Below are 18,991 nucleotides of genomic sequence, written 5' to 3' on the forward strand. Positions count from 1 at the left end.
CATGATCAAGAACGAGTCGAGGTTCTTCTACGACAACGCTGACGACCTCCTGCGGGGCTTCAAGGACATCGTCTACGACAAGATCGAGCCCCTCTTGGCCAAGTTGAAGTGAGTGTTAAAAAACGGATGAGCAGGAGGACTAGGATTAGAAGTAGGAGAGGTAAATGGAGGAGGAGAAGGAGGAAGAGGAGGAAGGGGAGGAAAGGGAGGAAGAAGGGAAAGAAGAAGAGGGAGAAGAGAAAAAAGAGAAGGATGAGGAGGAGGAAGAGTATTATCAGGATTAAGATTAGGATTAAGATTAGGAGAGCTAAATGAAGGAAAAGGAGGAGGAAAAAACAAACAAACAAGATATTGAAGAGTTCAGTTCCTTGAAACTGACGCTCCTTACCACAGAAGGTCTACTTCAGCTGAATAATTTTTTTTTTTTTCAATTTGCCTTAGGCAATGAAATAAGTAGAGCCAATCCTAAGTAAAAATACGCTTTAAATATTCGAATAACTTTACAAAAAGAAACTTTTTACTTCCTCAAGACGCTGAGCACTGGAAAGCACCATTCATGCAGACCTTATCACCCCTGAACACATTTTTCTCACCTTTTTTTTCCACCATCCCCGCCATTTAGGGTGCAAGCGGCGCCTTCTGCCGATGGTCCACACGCCTTCTACCTCTCCGGTTCCTATGACGGAACAAGACCCGGGGTGTTCTATGTCAACACCTACCACTTCGATGCCACGTAAGTTCCCGCCATGGTCCTCACCCTATTCTTCTTCTTCTTCTTCTTCTTCCTCCCCTTCCTCCTCTTCCCCTTTTATTCTTCTTCTTCCAGACCTCTTATTCTTCCTCTTTCAGATCTTTCTCTTCCAGACATCTTTTTCTTACTCTCCCAGATTTCTTCTTCTTCCTCTTCCAGACTTCTTCTTCCTCTTCCAGACCTCTTCTTCTTCTTCCAAACCTCTGCTTTTTCCTCTTCCAGACCTTCTCTTTTTCCTCTTCCAGATCTCCCCTTCCTCTTCTTCCAGTCCTCTTTTTCTTCCTCTTCCACTACTCTTCTTATTCTTCCAGAATTATCCTTTTTCCTCTTCCAGATTTCTTCTTCTTTCTCTTTCAGACCTATTCTTATTCTTCGTCCAGACCTCTTCTTTTTCCTCTTCCAGAAATCTTCCTCTTTCACACCTCTTCTTTTTCCTTTTCCACACCTCCTCTTCTTCTTCTTTCACACCTCTTCTTCCTCTTCTTCCAGACCTCCTCTTCTCCCTTTTCCAGACCTCTTCTTTTTCCTCTGCAGACCACCTCTTCATCCTCTTCCAGACATCTTCCTCCTCTTCCAAATATCTTCTTCTTCTTCTTCCAGACCTCTTCTTCTTCCTCTTCCAGACCTCTTCTTTTTCCTCTTCTAGACCTTCTCTTCTTCCTTTTCCAGACTTCTTCTCTCTTTTCCAGACCCAAATACGAGATGATGACCTTATCCTTACACGAGGGGAACCCAGGTCACCACCTCCAGGGCTCTCATACTCTGGAATCCACGACGATGCCCTTCTTCAGGAGCGCCATGGAGGACAGAAACTACTGCATGGCGCCTTCCAGGTTCCCGATGTACACGTACTACGCCGAAGGCTGGGGTCTTTATGCCGAGAGCGTTGGTTTCGATTTGGGACTCTTTGATGATCCTTATGACAGGTGTGTATGTTGTGGCGGTTTGGGTACAGAGGAGAAGGGAAGGGGGTTAGTGAGTTCTTTTCCTTTACTTGGATTGGTCAGAACTATTTTTTTTTTTACATGCGGTTCAAGGTTGTGTTTATATCACGTGGGTAAGCCACCCATCGTGCATGATTATCCCTAAATGCATTGGGTTGGGTCAGGCCAACTATTCAGCGTCAGGTTGTTTACTCCAAGTGCGCGCCACGTGGTCATTACAATGCGCGCTTCGATTTGGCGTCAAGTCTCGCGTCTTTCCTGGTGCGTGGTCTGTGTGACGTCATGAGTTCGGTAACCGTGAATACATGCAATAGAATAAAATACAAATAGAAAATAATCAAAGAAAAATATCACAACTTGATTCATATGACATGAGTGTACGCATGTTTACCCTAAGTTCAGTAGCCGTGAATGTAAAGGACATAAGAAATGATAAGAAAAAGTAATAAAGCAAATATAACAAAAATCAATCACATATGCATTCCTACATGTCCTCTTTTGGAGACGCGAATTTGCGAAAGTAAATATGATATAAACTTAAGCGTTCAGGAGTTATCATCATACTCAGTAAGTTTGTGAAGTTACGACATAGTGATTAACAAGCTCCGCCCTGGAACTCAAACCATTGGCTGTGCGACCACAAGTCAATGGCGTTACCGCTGTACCACGCTGATCGTACAAAAGGAACTTGACATGACTAGTTCTTTCCTTTTATACGGTCATCGTGGCACAACAGTAACGCCATTGCCTTGTGGTAAGCAGTTGCGCAGCACTATGGTCCGAGTCCTATTGGCAGAGCTTGTTACTCCTGTAAACGTATATACAGTATACTCTACTCCTCGGTCATTTCTATGCTTCTTCTTCGGTCCAGGTACGGTCATTATTCCGACGAGATATTCCGGGCTTGCCGTCTGGTGGTCGATACTGGAATGCACGCCCTTGGGTGGACACGACAAGAAGCCATCAACTTCCTGTACACACACACAGCCATGACCAAAATCGAAGTTGAGGTAAGGTATCCTTCTCCACCAATCATATGCATTTTGACAGTTTTACAATGTATTGCTTTCGTATACATATACCTACATACATATTTGTACGTCAGTTTCTGTCGATATATGTAGTTCATTTGTTTTCTCAACTACTACATTCTGTCGGAGTTTCTCTGAGTCCGTTGTAGTCTGTCGGGTCTGTTGGAATCTTTCGGATTCTGTCGTAATCAGGCACACACACACAAATACACATATCATTTATAATGTTCGTGGCCTCTTATCATTATCACTAATTATTTTTCATTTGAATGATCAATTTAATTCAAATGTCCCCTGGATTACTTTTCATTGTTATCATTGATTATTTTTCATTTCAATTACCAGTTTCCCAAAAATCCTCGTCTAACTACATGCATTACCAACCCCACAGAACGAAATCGACCGGTACATTAACTGGCCCGGCCAAGCCCTCGCCTACAAGATCGGTCAAATGAAGATAAGTGAACTTCGAGAGAAAGCCTCGAAAGAGATGGGCCGCAAGTTCAACCTCGGGGAGTTCCACGACGTTGTCCTCGAGTCCTATGGCCCCATGTCCATCCTCGAGGAAGAGGTCAACTTATGGATAGCCTCCAAAATGGGTTAAAACTCAGACTTGAAAAACTTTAGTTAAAATGTCACCCTCATCTTTCTCCAGCCCCTTTCCACTCCCTCTTGATTGTCAGGCACCGCTGCAATTAGATTTGTAAATTGTACCACGGACTGGAGGGTAGTTCTAGGCCAGGGGTGGGCAACCTTTTTTAAGTATGTGTGCCGAAATCTGCCAAATATTTAATACAAAAATCTTTTGCGTGCGAGTAGAATTATAGGTCTACATACGAGTATGGGCCGCCCTCTTCACCTACTATAAGGGCCCCAGTCCGCCTCCCAGCACAGCAAGCGGTTACCAATGGTCATACAAAGGAAGTTGGAGATTTATTAGTTATTTGTTTTAAGGTGAGCTCTGAGTTTCACGTGCTGGAAAAAAGTCGTTAATGTGCCAGGATTTGAACGCGTGCTAAAAGCTGCCCACCCCTGATCTAGGTGGTTCTTTGGTGACCTTCGACTGAATAGAATCGTGTGGGTGTTAGTCAGAGCAAGATGTCCACCAGGCAGCATCATGCTATTGTGGTGAACGGGTTTAAGATGTAAGAGAATCAATACGAATAGGCTGTTATGTTTAATCGCAAAAATGAAAATAAAAATTGAAGTCGGATTACCTTTCCTTAAAGAATAACATAGAATGAAATAAAATAAAACAGAATAGAAGAAATACAGTAAAGCAGAATAATATAAGAAATGCAAAATAAAATAAAATAAACTTAATTAGATAAAAAAAATGAATAAGATATTTTAAGTAATATAGAATAACATAAGATCAGATTAAACTTATCAAATAAGGTAGTATTAAAGAGAAGAATATGAAAAGAAGCAAACTTAAAAAAATAATAAGATCAGATAGAATACAATAGGAAACAGAGAACGGTAAAAATACATTAAATAAATCAAATTATAAACAAACTTCAGAATTAGTTTTCAGCATTTTTAGCATCTTTCTCAATACTTCAGATATGTTGTTCTCCCAATAAGTGAGTCATATCTATATCATATTTATCTATATCATTGCTCTGATGCTTGCTCAAACTAATCTTCACACTTGGCTGGCCGAACGCGTTAGAGCGTCGCAACTTGCAGCGGAACATAAGAACATAAGAATGAAGGAGACTGGAAGAGACCATAAGGCCTACACTAGGCAGCTCCATATCCATCACCACCTGTCATCCCCATCCATAAAGTTGTCTAACCGTTTCTTAAAACAACTGATAGTTTCAGCGCTCACTACATGGTTACTATGTCTATTCCATTCATCGACCACCCTATTAGTAAACCAATTCTTGCCTAATTCCTTCTTAAATCTAAATTTGTCCAGTTTAAACCAATTACTGTGAGTCCTGCCCTGTCGTTTTAATATGATGACCTTGTTTGCATCACCCTTGTTAAAGCCTTTGATCAACTTGAACACCTCTATCAGATCACCCTGCACTCTGCGTCTTTCCAGAGAGTGTAAGTTAAGGTACGAGTACTTAAGCCTCTTTCTGAGTCTATGTATCATTTTGATCGAGGTGATGGCAATTCAACCACTGGTGCTAGCAAGTTGGACCAAGGGCATGGTTTGTCCGATTCCACGCTACAAGGCCTCTGTAAGGGGTACCGTCCTGGTCTCTTGATAGGAAGGAGTTCGCGACGATAAATCGAATCATGAATCAAGTGGCAAAGCACAAATGTCTATGGAAGACCTTTTGGTTCAAAACAGAACCAGATGACGGGAAAAATATACTGAAAAAACGCGAAAAAACACACAAAGCAAGTAAATAGAAAATAGTTGGTTGGGCTTGTAGTATATGGCTTAAGTGTTTACTTTATTATTTCAAGTAATTTAGCATTAATATATTAGTATATTCAATTACACCTGTTTACAGTTGAGAATAGAGGTGCCTAGATACACACACACACACACACACACACACACACACACACACACACACACACACACACACACACACACACACACACACACACACACACACACACACACACACACACACACACACACACACACACACACACACACACACACACACACACACACACACAGACACACACTGTACCACCCCTCTTTTGTCACCTCTGATTCTTTTCTCTTTGCTGTCTTGTCCTTCCTTCAGTAATTTTCTAGTTAATTCGTAAGTTCAATCACTTCTTAGAAAGTAGGCCCCATGCCTAGTTCTCTCGAGTTTTTGGGTGAAATAAAAAGGGGTGTAAATTTCCTGCTTCTTGATCTAACGGAATACACCCAGAGAATCCCGCTTGAGGTTCTCTCCATTACGTCAAACCACCTTCGTTCAGACGTCACTCTTCATTCATCCAATAGTCTTTTACTTCTCAAACAAGTGCCACACCTTAAGGGCGTGCCTTTTTCCCCTCGGCCAATAATATTTCTCTTCGTACCCATTTTCCTCCAATCCGAGAGGCTGTTACAGTCCTTCCAGTAACATTGCTACATAAGCATGATGTCATCGCGGAGGTGGCCTGTCGCTCACAGAGTGTTGGTTACATCAGCAATTATTACAAACAGTCACCCCCCGTCGGCCGTGTTTACACAGACAGAACGGCGACTCCAGTCTTGTTTATAAAAACAGTCAAATCCGAGCTAACGCGAGTCTGACTCAGCTATTGTCGCTTGTCGGCGACTAAACAATCCTCGACTCAGTCTTTCAATATACCAGTGTTTCATAACATTATTAGCATTCGTTCTCCCATCTACCTCTTCATCTACTGAATTGTCTACCTCCATCTACCGGCCTCTTATACACACACACACACACACACACACACACACACACACACACACACACACACACACACACACACACACACACACACACACACACACACACACACACACACACACACACACACACACACACACACACACACACACACGAGGAAATGATAAAAAAAAATGAACTACACTAATAAGACCAAAACTCGAGTACGCAGCAAAACTATGGACACCCAGTACCAAAATGAATACAAAAAATTAGAAAGAATACATAGAGCAACAACAAAACTGGCACAAACTCTTTCCAAAATGACATATGAACAAAGACTGCCCAAATTAGAATTACCAACTCTGAAGCAAAGAAAGGAAAGAGGAGACCTACTAACTATCTATTGAATTATTAAGGGAATGGAAATCTTAGATAAGAATGATTTATTGAAAAGGGACAGTGGAAAAACAAGAGGACACCAAAAGAAACTTAAAAAAGATAATTTCATAAGAGATCTGAAAAAACCTTCCTACAAAGAGTGATAGATAAATGGAAAAAATTAGACAAAGAAACAGTGTGTGCAAACACTATTCAAGATTTTAAGAAAAAACTTGATGCTGAGAGATACAAAGACGGTCACCACGAGCATAGCTCCCTTCCCGTATAATACAACTAGGTAAATACACACACACACACACACATACACACACACACACACACACACACACACACACACACACACACACACACACACACACACACACACACACACACACACACACACACACACACACACACACACACACACACACACACACACACACACACACACACACACACACACACACACACACACACACACACACACACACACACACACACACACACACACACACACACACACACACACACACGCACACACACACAGAAACAGAGACAGAGACAGAGAGAGAGAGAGAGAGAGAGAGAGAGAGAGAGAGAGAGAGAGAGAGAGAGAGAGAGAGAGAGAGAGAGAGATAGAGAGAAAGAGAAAAGATGAATACAGAAAGAAGAGGTCTTCCAGTCAATAACGAAATTGGACGCAGAAATTCCTATCGACCAATAAGATTAATGACAATTTTGACTTTTGTAGTGAAAGAAAGGAATCCAAATCTCTTAAGGACAATCAAGTGACTTTTCTAAAGGGTGCTCAGTATAAATCATGAACATTTCAATCTCCAACACAAAGACTGAAGGAAAGGTAAAGTCAAAAGCTTTTAGCGCAAGTGTTTACAAATGTACACTAAATCACCCCAGTGCAGTGACGCGACAATGATGAGTTTACTTAATTCAAGTGATTTTAGCCAAATAGGGCATCATCACACTGGGCTATTTTTCCTCCGATTGTTGGAGTAGAATTGCAGCACAAAGGCTTCGGGAAGGAATCTGATATGCTGTAACAAAAAAAAAAAAAAAAAAAAAAAAAAAAAAAAAAATCTACGATATCGAATTACATTCTACAAAAATTGTTGAGAAAGCAAAATAGTTTGTCACAGTGATTCTACGGTCGAAAAGCGTTGTGACATATACACGGCTTCGTCTATGTGTCAGCATTCCAACGGTGTAGTCTGTGACCACATCAGCGTGAAGCCAGAGTTTGATTAAAAGACCTATTTGTATTTACGCCATGTAACCCGCGAGCTGGTAACTTGCCTATATCTAATCTGACTTACTTTGAGTTAAAAAAAAAAAAAAAAATCCTTATTAGTTATCTGTCTCCGTGGTATTTTTATCTTTTGGCTCTGGTTGCCCCCAAGCGATTTTATTCAATTCCGTGGTACTGAGAAGGTCAGCCCCTTCACGGCAGACGGTCCCCGGCCTGAAGAGGACCTCGATCGATCGGGACCCAACTCGATGGGCGTGGCCTCTCTTTAGCTACTTGATGAAATTGCTTTTCGCCACCGGCCACAAAATAAGTTGAGTTCACAATTCTGCTGTGCAGAGTGATGGGAAAGGAGAAGAGAGAGGAAGGGTATGGTACGCGAAGGGAGAGGAAGAGAAAGGAAGAGAGGAGGAAGAGAGGAGAAAGGAATATAATGAAGAGGAAAGAGAGGGAAAGAAGAGGATGGATTATGTTGTAACAAACCTTATCTCTGATATTGAGCCGGAGAGATGACGTCATAAAGGTGCCACCCGTGATATATGATTATCCTTAATTGTATTAGGTTGATTTAGGTCAGCTATTCAGCGTCACATTGCTTCCTCCTGGTGCGCGCTACGTGGTCTGGATAACGCCATGAGTTCAGTAACCCTGAATGCATGAAAAAGAATGAAATACAAATTGAAAATAATCAAAGAAAAATATCACAACTTGATTCGTATGACACGCGCATTCGTACATGTCTTCTTTAGGGGACGCGCATATGCGAAACTATGATATATACTTAAGCGTTCAGGAGTTATCATCATACTCAGTAAGTTTGTAAAGTTACGAAATAGTGATTAACAAGTTCTTCCCCTGGGACTCAAACCATTGGCTGTGCGACTGCTTGCCACAAGTCAATGGCGTTACCGCTGTACCACGCTGATCGTATAAAAGGAATGATCTGGAACTTGGCCTGACCCGTTATTTCCTTTTATACGATCATCGTGGTACAACAGTAACGCCATTGCCTTGTGGTAAGCAGTGGCACAGCCAATGGTCCGAGTCTCATTGGCAGAGCTTTTTACTCCTGTAAATGTATATATACTCTACGAACCTCCGCTTCAGTTCTCGGTCATTTCTGTGATTCCTCTTCGGTCCAGATACGGTCACTATTCCGACGAGATATTCCGGGCATGCCGTCTGGCGATCGATACTGGAATGCACGCCCTTGGGTGGACACGACAAGAAGCCATCAACTTCCTGTACACACACACAGTCATGACCAAAATCGAAGTTGAGGTAAGGGATCCTCGTTCATCAATCATATGCATTTTGACTGTTTTACAGTGTGGTGCTTCGTATACATACATCTACATAACACATTTGTATGTCCGTTTCTGTCGATATTGTAGTTCATTTGTTTCCTCGATCACACACACACACACACACACACACACACACACACACACACACACACACACACACACACACACACACACACACACACAGAGACACACACACACAGAGACACACACACACACACACACACACACACACACACACACACACACACACACACACACACACACACACACACACACACACACACACACACACACACACACACACACATACCATTTATAATATTCGTATTCCTCCCTCCACTCATTTCTCAAATGTCCGTAGGGCACGCACTTTCATCATTATCACTAATTATTTTTAATTTCGATGATCAATTTAACTCGGCAGATTTACCCCTGGATTACTTTTTTCATTGTTATCTATTGATTATTTTTTCATTTTAATTACCAGATTTCCCAAAAAATCTTCCGTCTAACTAAGCTACATGTATTATCCGAACGCCACACAGAACGAAATCGACCGGTATTCGGATTAACTGGGCCTCGGCCAAGCCCTCGCCTACAAGATCAAGATCAGGTCCAAGATGAAGATTAGTTGAACTTCGAGAGAAAGGCCTTGAAAGAGAAAGGGCCGCAAGTTCGACCTCGGGTGGAGGTTGCCAACGGACGTTCGTCTGCTCGAGTCCTATGGCCCCATGTCCATGCCTCGAGGAAGTAGGTCAAGCTTATGGATAGCCTCCAAAATGGGTTAAAACTCAGACTTGAAAAACTTTAGTTAAAATGTCACCACCTTCATACTTTTCTCCAGCCTCTTATCCCTTCCCTCTTGATTGTCAGGCACCGCTGCAATTAGATTTTGTAAATAGTTCCACCGGGAGCGACTGGAGGGTAGTTCTAGGAGCCAGGGGGTGGGTATACCTTTTTATGTACATGTGTTGAAATCTGCCAAATATTTAATAATTTTTTTTTTTTTTTTTTGCGAGTGCGAACCGGGAAAGGTAGAATTATAGGCCTACATACGAGTATGGGCGCCTCCTCTCTTCACCTCCTATAATGGCCCCAAGGTCCGCCGCCGCAGCACAGCAAGCGGTTACCAATGGTCATACTAATGAAGTTGGATTTATTAGTTACTAGGACAACCCGTGACCCGTTGGGTCTAAATGAAATTTTAGATGCTAGCTGTTGTTGATACATATGGTCAAATAAATCTTTTTTAAGCCAATGGCTCTTATATTTACAACATTCTTTTTACAATTTGAATGATTTAAAAACCACTTTACTATTTTCCCTTTGCTTAAACTCTACTCAGGGCAACATATAATTGTCCATGCTAGTACCCTAGTTTATCTTTCTGTCTTCCAAACTATACATTCATTCTGCTCAGGACAGTGTATCTTGAACCCACTGTTAACATGTCATATCACGATCTTTTTAAATCAGGTTATTAGCTTTATGACTTACCAGTTTTGTTAGGTCCTCGTGCTCTCTCGATGGAAAGTAAACTGGATACATGCTTATGTTTTGTCACGTCTCGTCATCCCACTCCCAATTCAATTCCCACTGCTTATTTTTTTCTGGCCTTCAGATCAAGACTTCTCCTACTATTTCTAAAGGTAAATGAAAAATACTCTTTGGCAGCATATAACTTTCACGGATGACAGACTATCCTTGTCATAGTCCATCCCCAAATTCACTATCCTTTTCTCCACAGACTCACTACCTTCACTTCCTCCCTCCTCGGACTTCCTATCTATATCCCTAGAAATGCACTACCACCCCTCCCTTTATCTCCATCCAAGTACCCTCCTTTGAGTCCTACCACCATGGCGTTCTTCCTCCAACCCCAACAACCCATTCCACAACTCATGGACTATAATCCATGAAACGGTAGGGACCGTCCCCAATTTTACGGGTGACAATATTCCCACCCATATGTTTCTGGCAAATATCGAAGCCAGCTATTAAACCGTTAAGGTAATGCTCATCAGATCAGGAAAAACTTGCTGTTCTCCACAGCTTTGTTGATCTTGTGTCAACTGCTGGTGATATCCTTCAAAACTGATGCCTTTCTAGGCTGTGATACTTATGCTGCCTATGTTGACTTATTCAACATCTCACTTTGAACCTTCTCTTCAGAATTCACTCCCTCCTTCCAGTGAACCTACCGTTTGCTCAAAGTTTTCCACCTGTACGAAGCGAATTGCATTCTTCTCGCATGTCTAAATTTAGAGATACGGGATACCAAATGTCCCCCCCCCCCTTCTCCAGAATTCTCTCCAACAGAAAACCAGGTCTCCCCTTCCTGTGATGAATTGGTAATTACCTCCTCCCCTGTTTCCGATGTGCTTTCCACAATGTGTTGTACTACTCATGGCAGTCGTTAACAAGAACCATGACTCTGCCACCACATGTGATTATTGCAAAGTGCAGCTTCGCATTTTCCGAGCTCCGGAAAGCGTTGTTCTCTGTATGCCAGCATCCACATGTGTCACAGGCATATCACTGGACGTCAGCCCTTATGTCTTACCTCCAAAGGAATGTTTCATAATTCTTTTCTAGTTGCCAATGACACTAATGCTCCCCTCCACCTTAACCCTTGGCACAATAACTTATGTGATTTTCTATGTGTATCCTTCAAGAGTAATAGTCAAATCGATTACCTCAATTCTTCCTCCCCCATTGCCAGTTTGTACCATTAAACTCCGATGTGCCTCATGCACAGGTTCCTATTGAAGCATATCGCTTTAAACTTCCTTGACTTTCCCGATGCTGAACAGGATTTAGTTTCTTTATGCATTGCCTTTCGTCATGTCATTGCCTTGCCAGGTGAATCCATAGGTTCTATTGACCTCATTCACCACCACATTCCCCTTCGATGATGGCTCCAGACCTTGCTACACTCCGGCTTATAGCTTGCCACACAGTGAACCGTTAAGATTGTGGGATAAGTTCATTGCAGACATAACTTGCCCAGGATGTCATTGAATTCTCCATTTCGGAATGGAACTTTCCCTTATTTTGTTGTCCCACAACCAGATGGTACCTTCCGACATGTTGTTTGATTTTAGAGATGTCAACAGGATCACTGTTCCCGAAAAGACACCCATTCCTGGTTGTAATTGCAAGAAATCCTCCATTCTGTTGGTTCGAATAACACTGTTTTTTCAACTTTAGACCTCATGGTCAGGTTAATTTCCAGATTCCTCTTGCTCCGGAAAGCCGATCCCTAACAGCCTTCTCTACCCCTTCTGGTCATTTCCATATCAAACGCTCCTTCTGTTTTCACAAGATTTATGCTCAGATGAGAGGGAGGGTGGGAGGGGTGTGGACGTGTATTTAGGGATGAAATGGGTGGGAGTGGTGTTTTTATGCCTTTCCCTTTTTGGATACCTCCCTTGAAAGGGGGAAAAAGCCTTGGTATATGTATGTATGTATTGTTGATGGCTTACTTGGTGTTCATGTCTTTATTTTTTTAGATGACATCATAATTGTTTTTTCTAAATCAACCCCCAAACACATTCAAACCCTTCACACAATTTTTTTCTTGGTTTGCTGTTGCCAACATCAAACTAAAGTTAAGCAAATGCTCCTTTCTTAAGAAAGAAATTCGTTTTCTTGGACATGCTCCTAACTTCAAATGGCATTCTTACTGTACCTGGATAAAGTCAAAGCTGTAGCTGTCTTCCCTCGTCCCACGTACATTGCGCATCTTCGCTCCTTTCTTGGACTTTCAGGATGTCACCGAAGGTACATCCCGCCAATTGTTCTAAAATTTGCAGCTCCTCTTACCTTACTGCTAAAGAAAAATGTTCCTTTCCACTTGGTCGTCTGCCCAGGAACAAGCTTTTGCAGACTAAGAATGCCCTTACCACTGCTCCTGTCTTAGCTTTTCCTACCTATGTCTTACCTTTTATTCTTGGTACTGCCCTTATGCAAGAACAAGACACACACCTTCGCCACATTGCCTTAGCCAGCAGACTCCTAAACAACGATGAAACGTAACTATTCTGTCACGGAAATTAAAGCCCTTGCAGTCGTATATGCCCTTCGACATTTTAAGGAAATATCACTAGGCTTTCCTGTCATAGTCCATACAGACCACCAGGCACTTCTTCAACCTTTTCAAAGGCAAGCAACTTGTCCTGGGCAAACTAGTTCCGGCTGGTTCTTGACCATTCAAGAATTCATTCCCACCTTCTCATGGGTGCGCGGATCTAGCAATACAATGTTGCCGACGCCACTTTCTAGAAATGTTGTTGCTATCACTTCCCTTCCTCAGCTAGTCACTTTTATTCGTGTGCGTATTTCATTGCAGCTCAAAAGATCCGAACCAATGTGGAAATGATGTGATATTTTCTCTCGAGTCAGGATGATACATCAGATCTTACAGACCTTCCCTACCTCCTATGAACACTTCAGGCTCGTCGATGACGTTCTTTACCACGAAACCACACTTTCTAACAAGCATGATAACCAAAGAGATTTGTACAACAACCGTTAGTTCCTTCTGTTTAGTACCTGAAAGTTCTGTTCCTTTTACATAATTCTCCACTTGCTGCACAATCTAGTAAAAGAACACAGTTTAAACACAGGCCAGACTTCCGGTACTTTTGGATGACGATGAGAAATGAAATCCATGCCTACATCGGACGCCTGTCATTCTTGTGCTACCCATAAAGGTCACATTCAAGATAAATTTCCCATTTTGGAAATACAAATTGCTAGCAAACACTTTGATATGGTTGCCATTGACCTTCTCAAAGTTACCACTCACTTCTCGTGGAAAAATCAGTACCTGTTTGTGTGCATGGACCATTTTTCCAGATTTTGTATCCTTGAACCTATTTCCGATAAGACCGCGACAACCATTGCAAAAACAACCTTCATTGACAAAGTTATTTGCCCCTTCACTACTCTCAAAATTCTACTCTCTGAAATGGCACGGAATTCAACAATGGAGATTCTTTTCGAATATTTACAAATCCTTTCAGATAAATAAATGTTAATATTGTTGCATACCACCCCGGTTCAAATAGCCTTGTCGAACTCCAAAACAGACAGAATCTCGATGTTCTCCGACACCTCGATTCCGACCTTCATCTCTCCAGGGATCACCATGTACCTATGATTCAGTTCTTGCCTCTACAGTGCCTTCAAATTAGGTCCACATCAGAATCGCCTAACTTTGTCCTCTTTGCTTCCGACAAATGCGACTCCTATATGAACTTCTTGCTTCAGATATAGGTCCCATTTACAAACCTTGATGATGTTTGTAAAGGTGTCACTTTCAAATTTCAGCTTTCTCTTCAATTAGAATTACTTAGTCTCTTTTTTCTCGCCAAGGACGAGATGGCCCGTTTTCACAATAAAAATGCGAGAGAATCTAACATAGCAATAGGTTACATCGTCTATGCCCAGAACCATTCTCCATCTTCCAAACTTTCACCAAAATTTCTTGGTCTCTTCCGTGTCCTCGCACTTGAACCTACAAAGTCACAAAGTAAAACATTTTCACTCAGACACCAGAATTCCATCATGCACCTGGACACCCTTAAGCTTTTCTCTCGAGGTTGTAGACTATGAAAATGAACCTCCGAACTCCCACAGACCACCCTTCCTCCTTCCCTTCCCCATCCAACACCCTAGTCTCACACCCATATAATCTTCGCCAGCCCGTCATACTTCTTGAACTTGTCAAACCTTTCTAGTTGCCAAAAATGTTTCCCACTGCCGTCCTTTCCAATCTTTAATACTATAAGATTGTTTGGTCTATATATAACGTTTCCTTATGCCTGCATGGTGATTATACTTCAAAATACCTTATATATTCTCCAATTCAAATTCACTAGTGCGATCTTTCATGTCGCTGGGGTCAGCGACAGATAACAGGCCGAGCATTATTGTATTATATCATTCTGTTAGCATTATGTATAAATGTAGAGAACTTAAAAGTGGATGCGCACAGTGTGTGTGTGCCTACGTTGTAATGGATGGTTCCAGAACATCAACAAATTGCCATTTCTGTTTACATGATTAATTATAATTTTATTTTTGTAATGCGGAAGTTGAATGATTGGGATTATAGATTTATTAATAGTATGAAGCTCTAATTATTGTATAAACTGAAATTTGGATTGCATGTAAAATTCTTGTGTACAAGGAATCAATGGAAAAAAACTGGATGAATGCAACTCTCGCGGGACACGTCATTCCATGTGGGTGACGCGTTTTACTACTTCTAAGGCGAGCCGTTGAGAGGGTACAAGTTGGGTCAGTGTGCGAGGCTGTGGACATATTTCGTCCTGTGCCGTGGAAAATAAACTTGTGACGATTTCCTCATCGTCGTGTTCCCTTACAAACTTGTTTTGAACAAACAACAAAATAAAACAATATGAAATAAGATTAAAATTCAAATAGATTACATAAGAAATTAATATAAAGCTATTTGAAATAATATAGACTAAGATAAGATCAAATTAAAACGTATTAATTAAGGTAGTATTAAAGAGCAAAAATATGAAAAGAACCTAACTAGAATTAAAGAAAAAAAAAGAATTATCAAATATAATGAATTAGTAAACAAAGTAATGGTAAAAATACGTTTTTGAGAGAAATGAAATTCTAAACAAACTTCAGAATTAGGTTTTCAGCATTTTCAGCACCGTTCCAGTACTTCGGATATGTTGTTCGGCCCAATAAATGGGTCTTATTCTATATCATATTTATCTATATCCTTGCATTGATGCTTGTTCAAATTAATCATTCACACTTGGCTGGCCGGACGAGTTCGAGCGTCGTTACTTGCGGCGGAGGTCGAGGTGACGGGCAATTCGACCACGTTACAAAACCTTTGTAAGGGGTTTACCATTCCTAGCCTCCTGACAGGGAGGAGTACGCAACGAATAAATCGAATTATTAATCAAATAGCGAAACCACAAATGTCTATTTAGAGGACCTTTTGGTCCATGATATAACCAGATGACGGGAAACGTGTTACTGACAAAAGTAATAGAAAAAATAAATTGGTTCGGACTGTAGGGATAGGGCTTAAGTGTATACTTTATTGATTCACATAATTTCTCTTTTATCTATTACTCTATCTAATTACACCTGTTTACAGTTGAGAATTATTAAGGTGACCAGATATACACATATACAGACAAACACACACATACAGAGAGAGAGAGAGAGAGACGAAGAGAGAAGAGGAGCGAGAGAGAGAGAGAGAGATTTTGTTGAAATAAATGTATCACGCCCCATGGGCGGCAATCAATAGTACATTAATTACAGTATTGTATTAGGGGACATGTTATCTATTACATACACTTCTTTAAAGGGAAACATAATGTAATAATCATTCAAAGGGATTCCCCGAAATGGGGATGACGCGATAGTGGTAAGTTCGTGTGTTAATCGTATTTATGGTAATGGTTACATACAATCATCATGCCTTGTCTCTTAGGGAATATTGTCTTTCACCATGTGGTCATTGGAGCTAGTAATGTTCAAGGGTTTGTTCGCGTTAGGACGGGTCATACAGCCTGCCATAGTGAATCACGGTGGCAAATCATCCGTCTGGATGCCTTGTCACACAGGTCAATTCCCAAGTCTGAGCCGAGAGATGAAGTATAAGTTACTGACAACATTGTGCCTCCGATGCCATGGGTTTGCGTTGGTGATACTTGTGGGGCTGTTGGGGTCGGATGGTGGTCGTATGGGGGGATTGGTAGTCCGTTCCGCATCTTTGCGGTGGGTCGACATGGCACGAGTGGCTGGTTATCTTGTTTTTATGGCATGATAGAGAGAGCACTGCGCGTTCGTTGTCTAAGACAAGGATATAGGCCTGCTTTGGTAAGACGATCCACCGTTTAATAGATTCATTGCGTCTGAGGGCACCAAACAATAGTACATTAGTTATAGTATTATGTGAGTAGGACACAGAACGAGGTATGGTATGGTTTAACAATCAAACGTCTCCAAAAAGGGGGGGTGGCGCGAGTTGGGAGTATATCTAAATTATCGTCACTAAGTAAATATTTAAATACAGTTAATCACGTCTTGTCTCAGTGGTATACTGTCTGTTCACAATGGGGCATTGGAGACAGTAATGTTTAAGGGTGTTGGCGTACGGGAGCAGTTTACACAGTCTGCACGAATGAGTAATGTGGCATATTTTTTTCCTGGGATACTGTGTCACACAGGTCGATATCGCAGTCTAGAGCCGAGCAACTGACAACATTGTGTCTCCGTACTATAGGTTCCCACGTAGGCGATACTTGTGGCGGGTGGGTAGGAAAGTGGTCGTTGTGTTGTATGGAGACACTGGTGGCTCGTTCCACATCCCTTCGGGGCTCGGTGTGTGTTATGGAGTGAGTGGGGAGCTGTGTGTATTCTGTTTTTGAGGCATGTGAGAGAGGGTATTACGCGTTCGTCGTCTTGAGACGGAAGGCACAGGCTGCTTTGGCGAGTCGGTCCCCCATGACGTTTGCCAGCAAGGTTGATGTGAGAAGGCACCCATATTGAAAGGGACACGGCCATAAATGCAACGTGAGCAACGGCGAGATAGGTTCAGTATGGGCCCACACAACACGATAAGTTGTTGGGTCTGGGTGAGGAGAGGGCGTCTGTGTAGAGCTGGTTGGGAGTCACAAACGATCACCCCAATTGACCATCCCAGTCTACAAGATAGGTTAGTGGGTTCGAGGATTATGTGTTAGCTCATAAAAACGTGGAGCTTGATGTGACAGATAGCCTGCGTCCAATCCATCCAGCTTCCACAGGTGGCTGTAAGGAGGGTGAGTAAATGGGCACACGCTGCTCTTCCAATCAAGCCTGTACTGAGCCATCAACGTAGATAATATGCGCTCTGCAGGGATCTTTGAGGATTTACGTTGTCGATGGCCTCTAGTGTAAGTTGCTTTTGAAGTACAGAAAGGTCATCATTGGAGGTTGGTGTGAAGGTGATGTTAGAGGTAGGAGATTCGCCACGGGGGTAAGTCGGGGTTCAACTGTTTCTTCAGGGACGTGGAGGGGTCAAGGTTTCTGGGTGTGTTGCACACTGTAGTGACGAGGGTTTCTGCCTCCTGGGCGAAGTGGGAGGCGGGGTGCCATCGTCAGGTTCGACGCGAGCGTAGACGCCTGATGGTAGCAGTAAAGTTTGGGATATAGAGAGGCGATCAAAGGCGTCTCTACAGAGGAGAATGGCCCATTATTAGCCTATAATCTCTCTGACGAGCGAGGATAGCCCAAGTTCTCTTAGCATGTTAACCGATGCGAGTCGAAGGGAGGGGCACCTAAGCTAAATCTTATTTATTCTATTTTGCAATTTTTCGAGAGGTTCCAAAGCTTTCCTGGGAGGAAGTTGGACAAAGGGCAGGTGATAAGTAGTCAACGAGTGATTCGAAAGAAATGTGGTGTATAGAGTCCTGACCACTGATAATGAAACGCGAGTGGAATTTGTGGGCAAGCCACTTGATAGGGGTTTTAAAACGGTGCTGTAGACGATCAAGGACGATCATTAACAAGGGGATGGGATATGTGGGTCGCGTGGGTATGGCTGGGAGTGATCCGGGCTGGTGCTCCAAGGTATATTTCTTGTGTGCGATGAGGGAATTGTAGTATCACTCCCATGTAGAACGTCGGCGTTTGCTTGGAGGTTACGAGATGAAAATATTCTGTCCTTCTCAGGGGGGAAATGATTGAGATCACAAGCGGTAGTTGACGTGTAGATAGCCATTGAGAACGTGTTGGTGGTCAGCGGGCCGAGCTGGAATGGATGCAGATGTCGTCCGCGTAGTAGAGGAGCGTTGTACCGGGAAAACGTTAGGAAGAGAGGGAGCGTAAGTGGGTTGCATCAAGTCGTTGAATAGGAAAGGACTTAGTTACTCCACCTTGCGGGGTACCGAATTCGAAAACTGCTCGTAAGAACTGCACACACCCCGAAAGGAGAAC

General features: G+C 42.3%; 1 protein-coding gene across 1 annotated transcript in view; it reads left to right on the plus strand.

Annotated features, from left to right (window-relative positions):
• Nucleotides 1-3,362, plus strand: part of LOC143020657 (uncharacterized) — a 9,989-nt gene extending 6,627 nt beyond the window's left edge. The window contains exons 6-10 of the mRNA XM_076177177.1: nt 1-108; nt 623-733; nt 1,441-1,677; nt 2,567-2,705; nt 3,118-3,362. The exon at nt 1-108 is cut by the window's left edge and continues 47 nt beyond it. Coding sequence (XP_076033292.1) covers nt 1-108; nt 623-733; nt 1,441-1,677; nt 2,567-2,705; nt 3,118-3,330 — 808 coding nt within the window. The 3' untranslated portion in view covers nt 3,331-3,362. The remainder of the gene's footprint in view (nt 109-622; nt 734-1,440; nt 1,678-2,566; nt 2,706-3,117) is intronic.
• Nucleotides 3,363-18,991: the final 15,629 nt, after the last annotated feature.

Source organism: Oratosquilla oratoria, chromosome 40 (genome assembly GCF_046742065.1).
Source record: "Oratosquilla oratoria isolate Oo_2021 chromosome 40, ASM4674206v1, whole genome shotgun sequence".
NCBI classification, from domain to species: Eukaryota; Metazoa; Arthropoda; class Malacostraca; order Stomatopoda; family Squillidae; genus Oratosquilla; species Oratosquilla oratoria.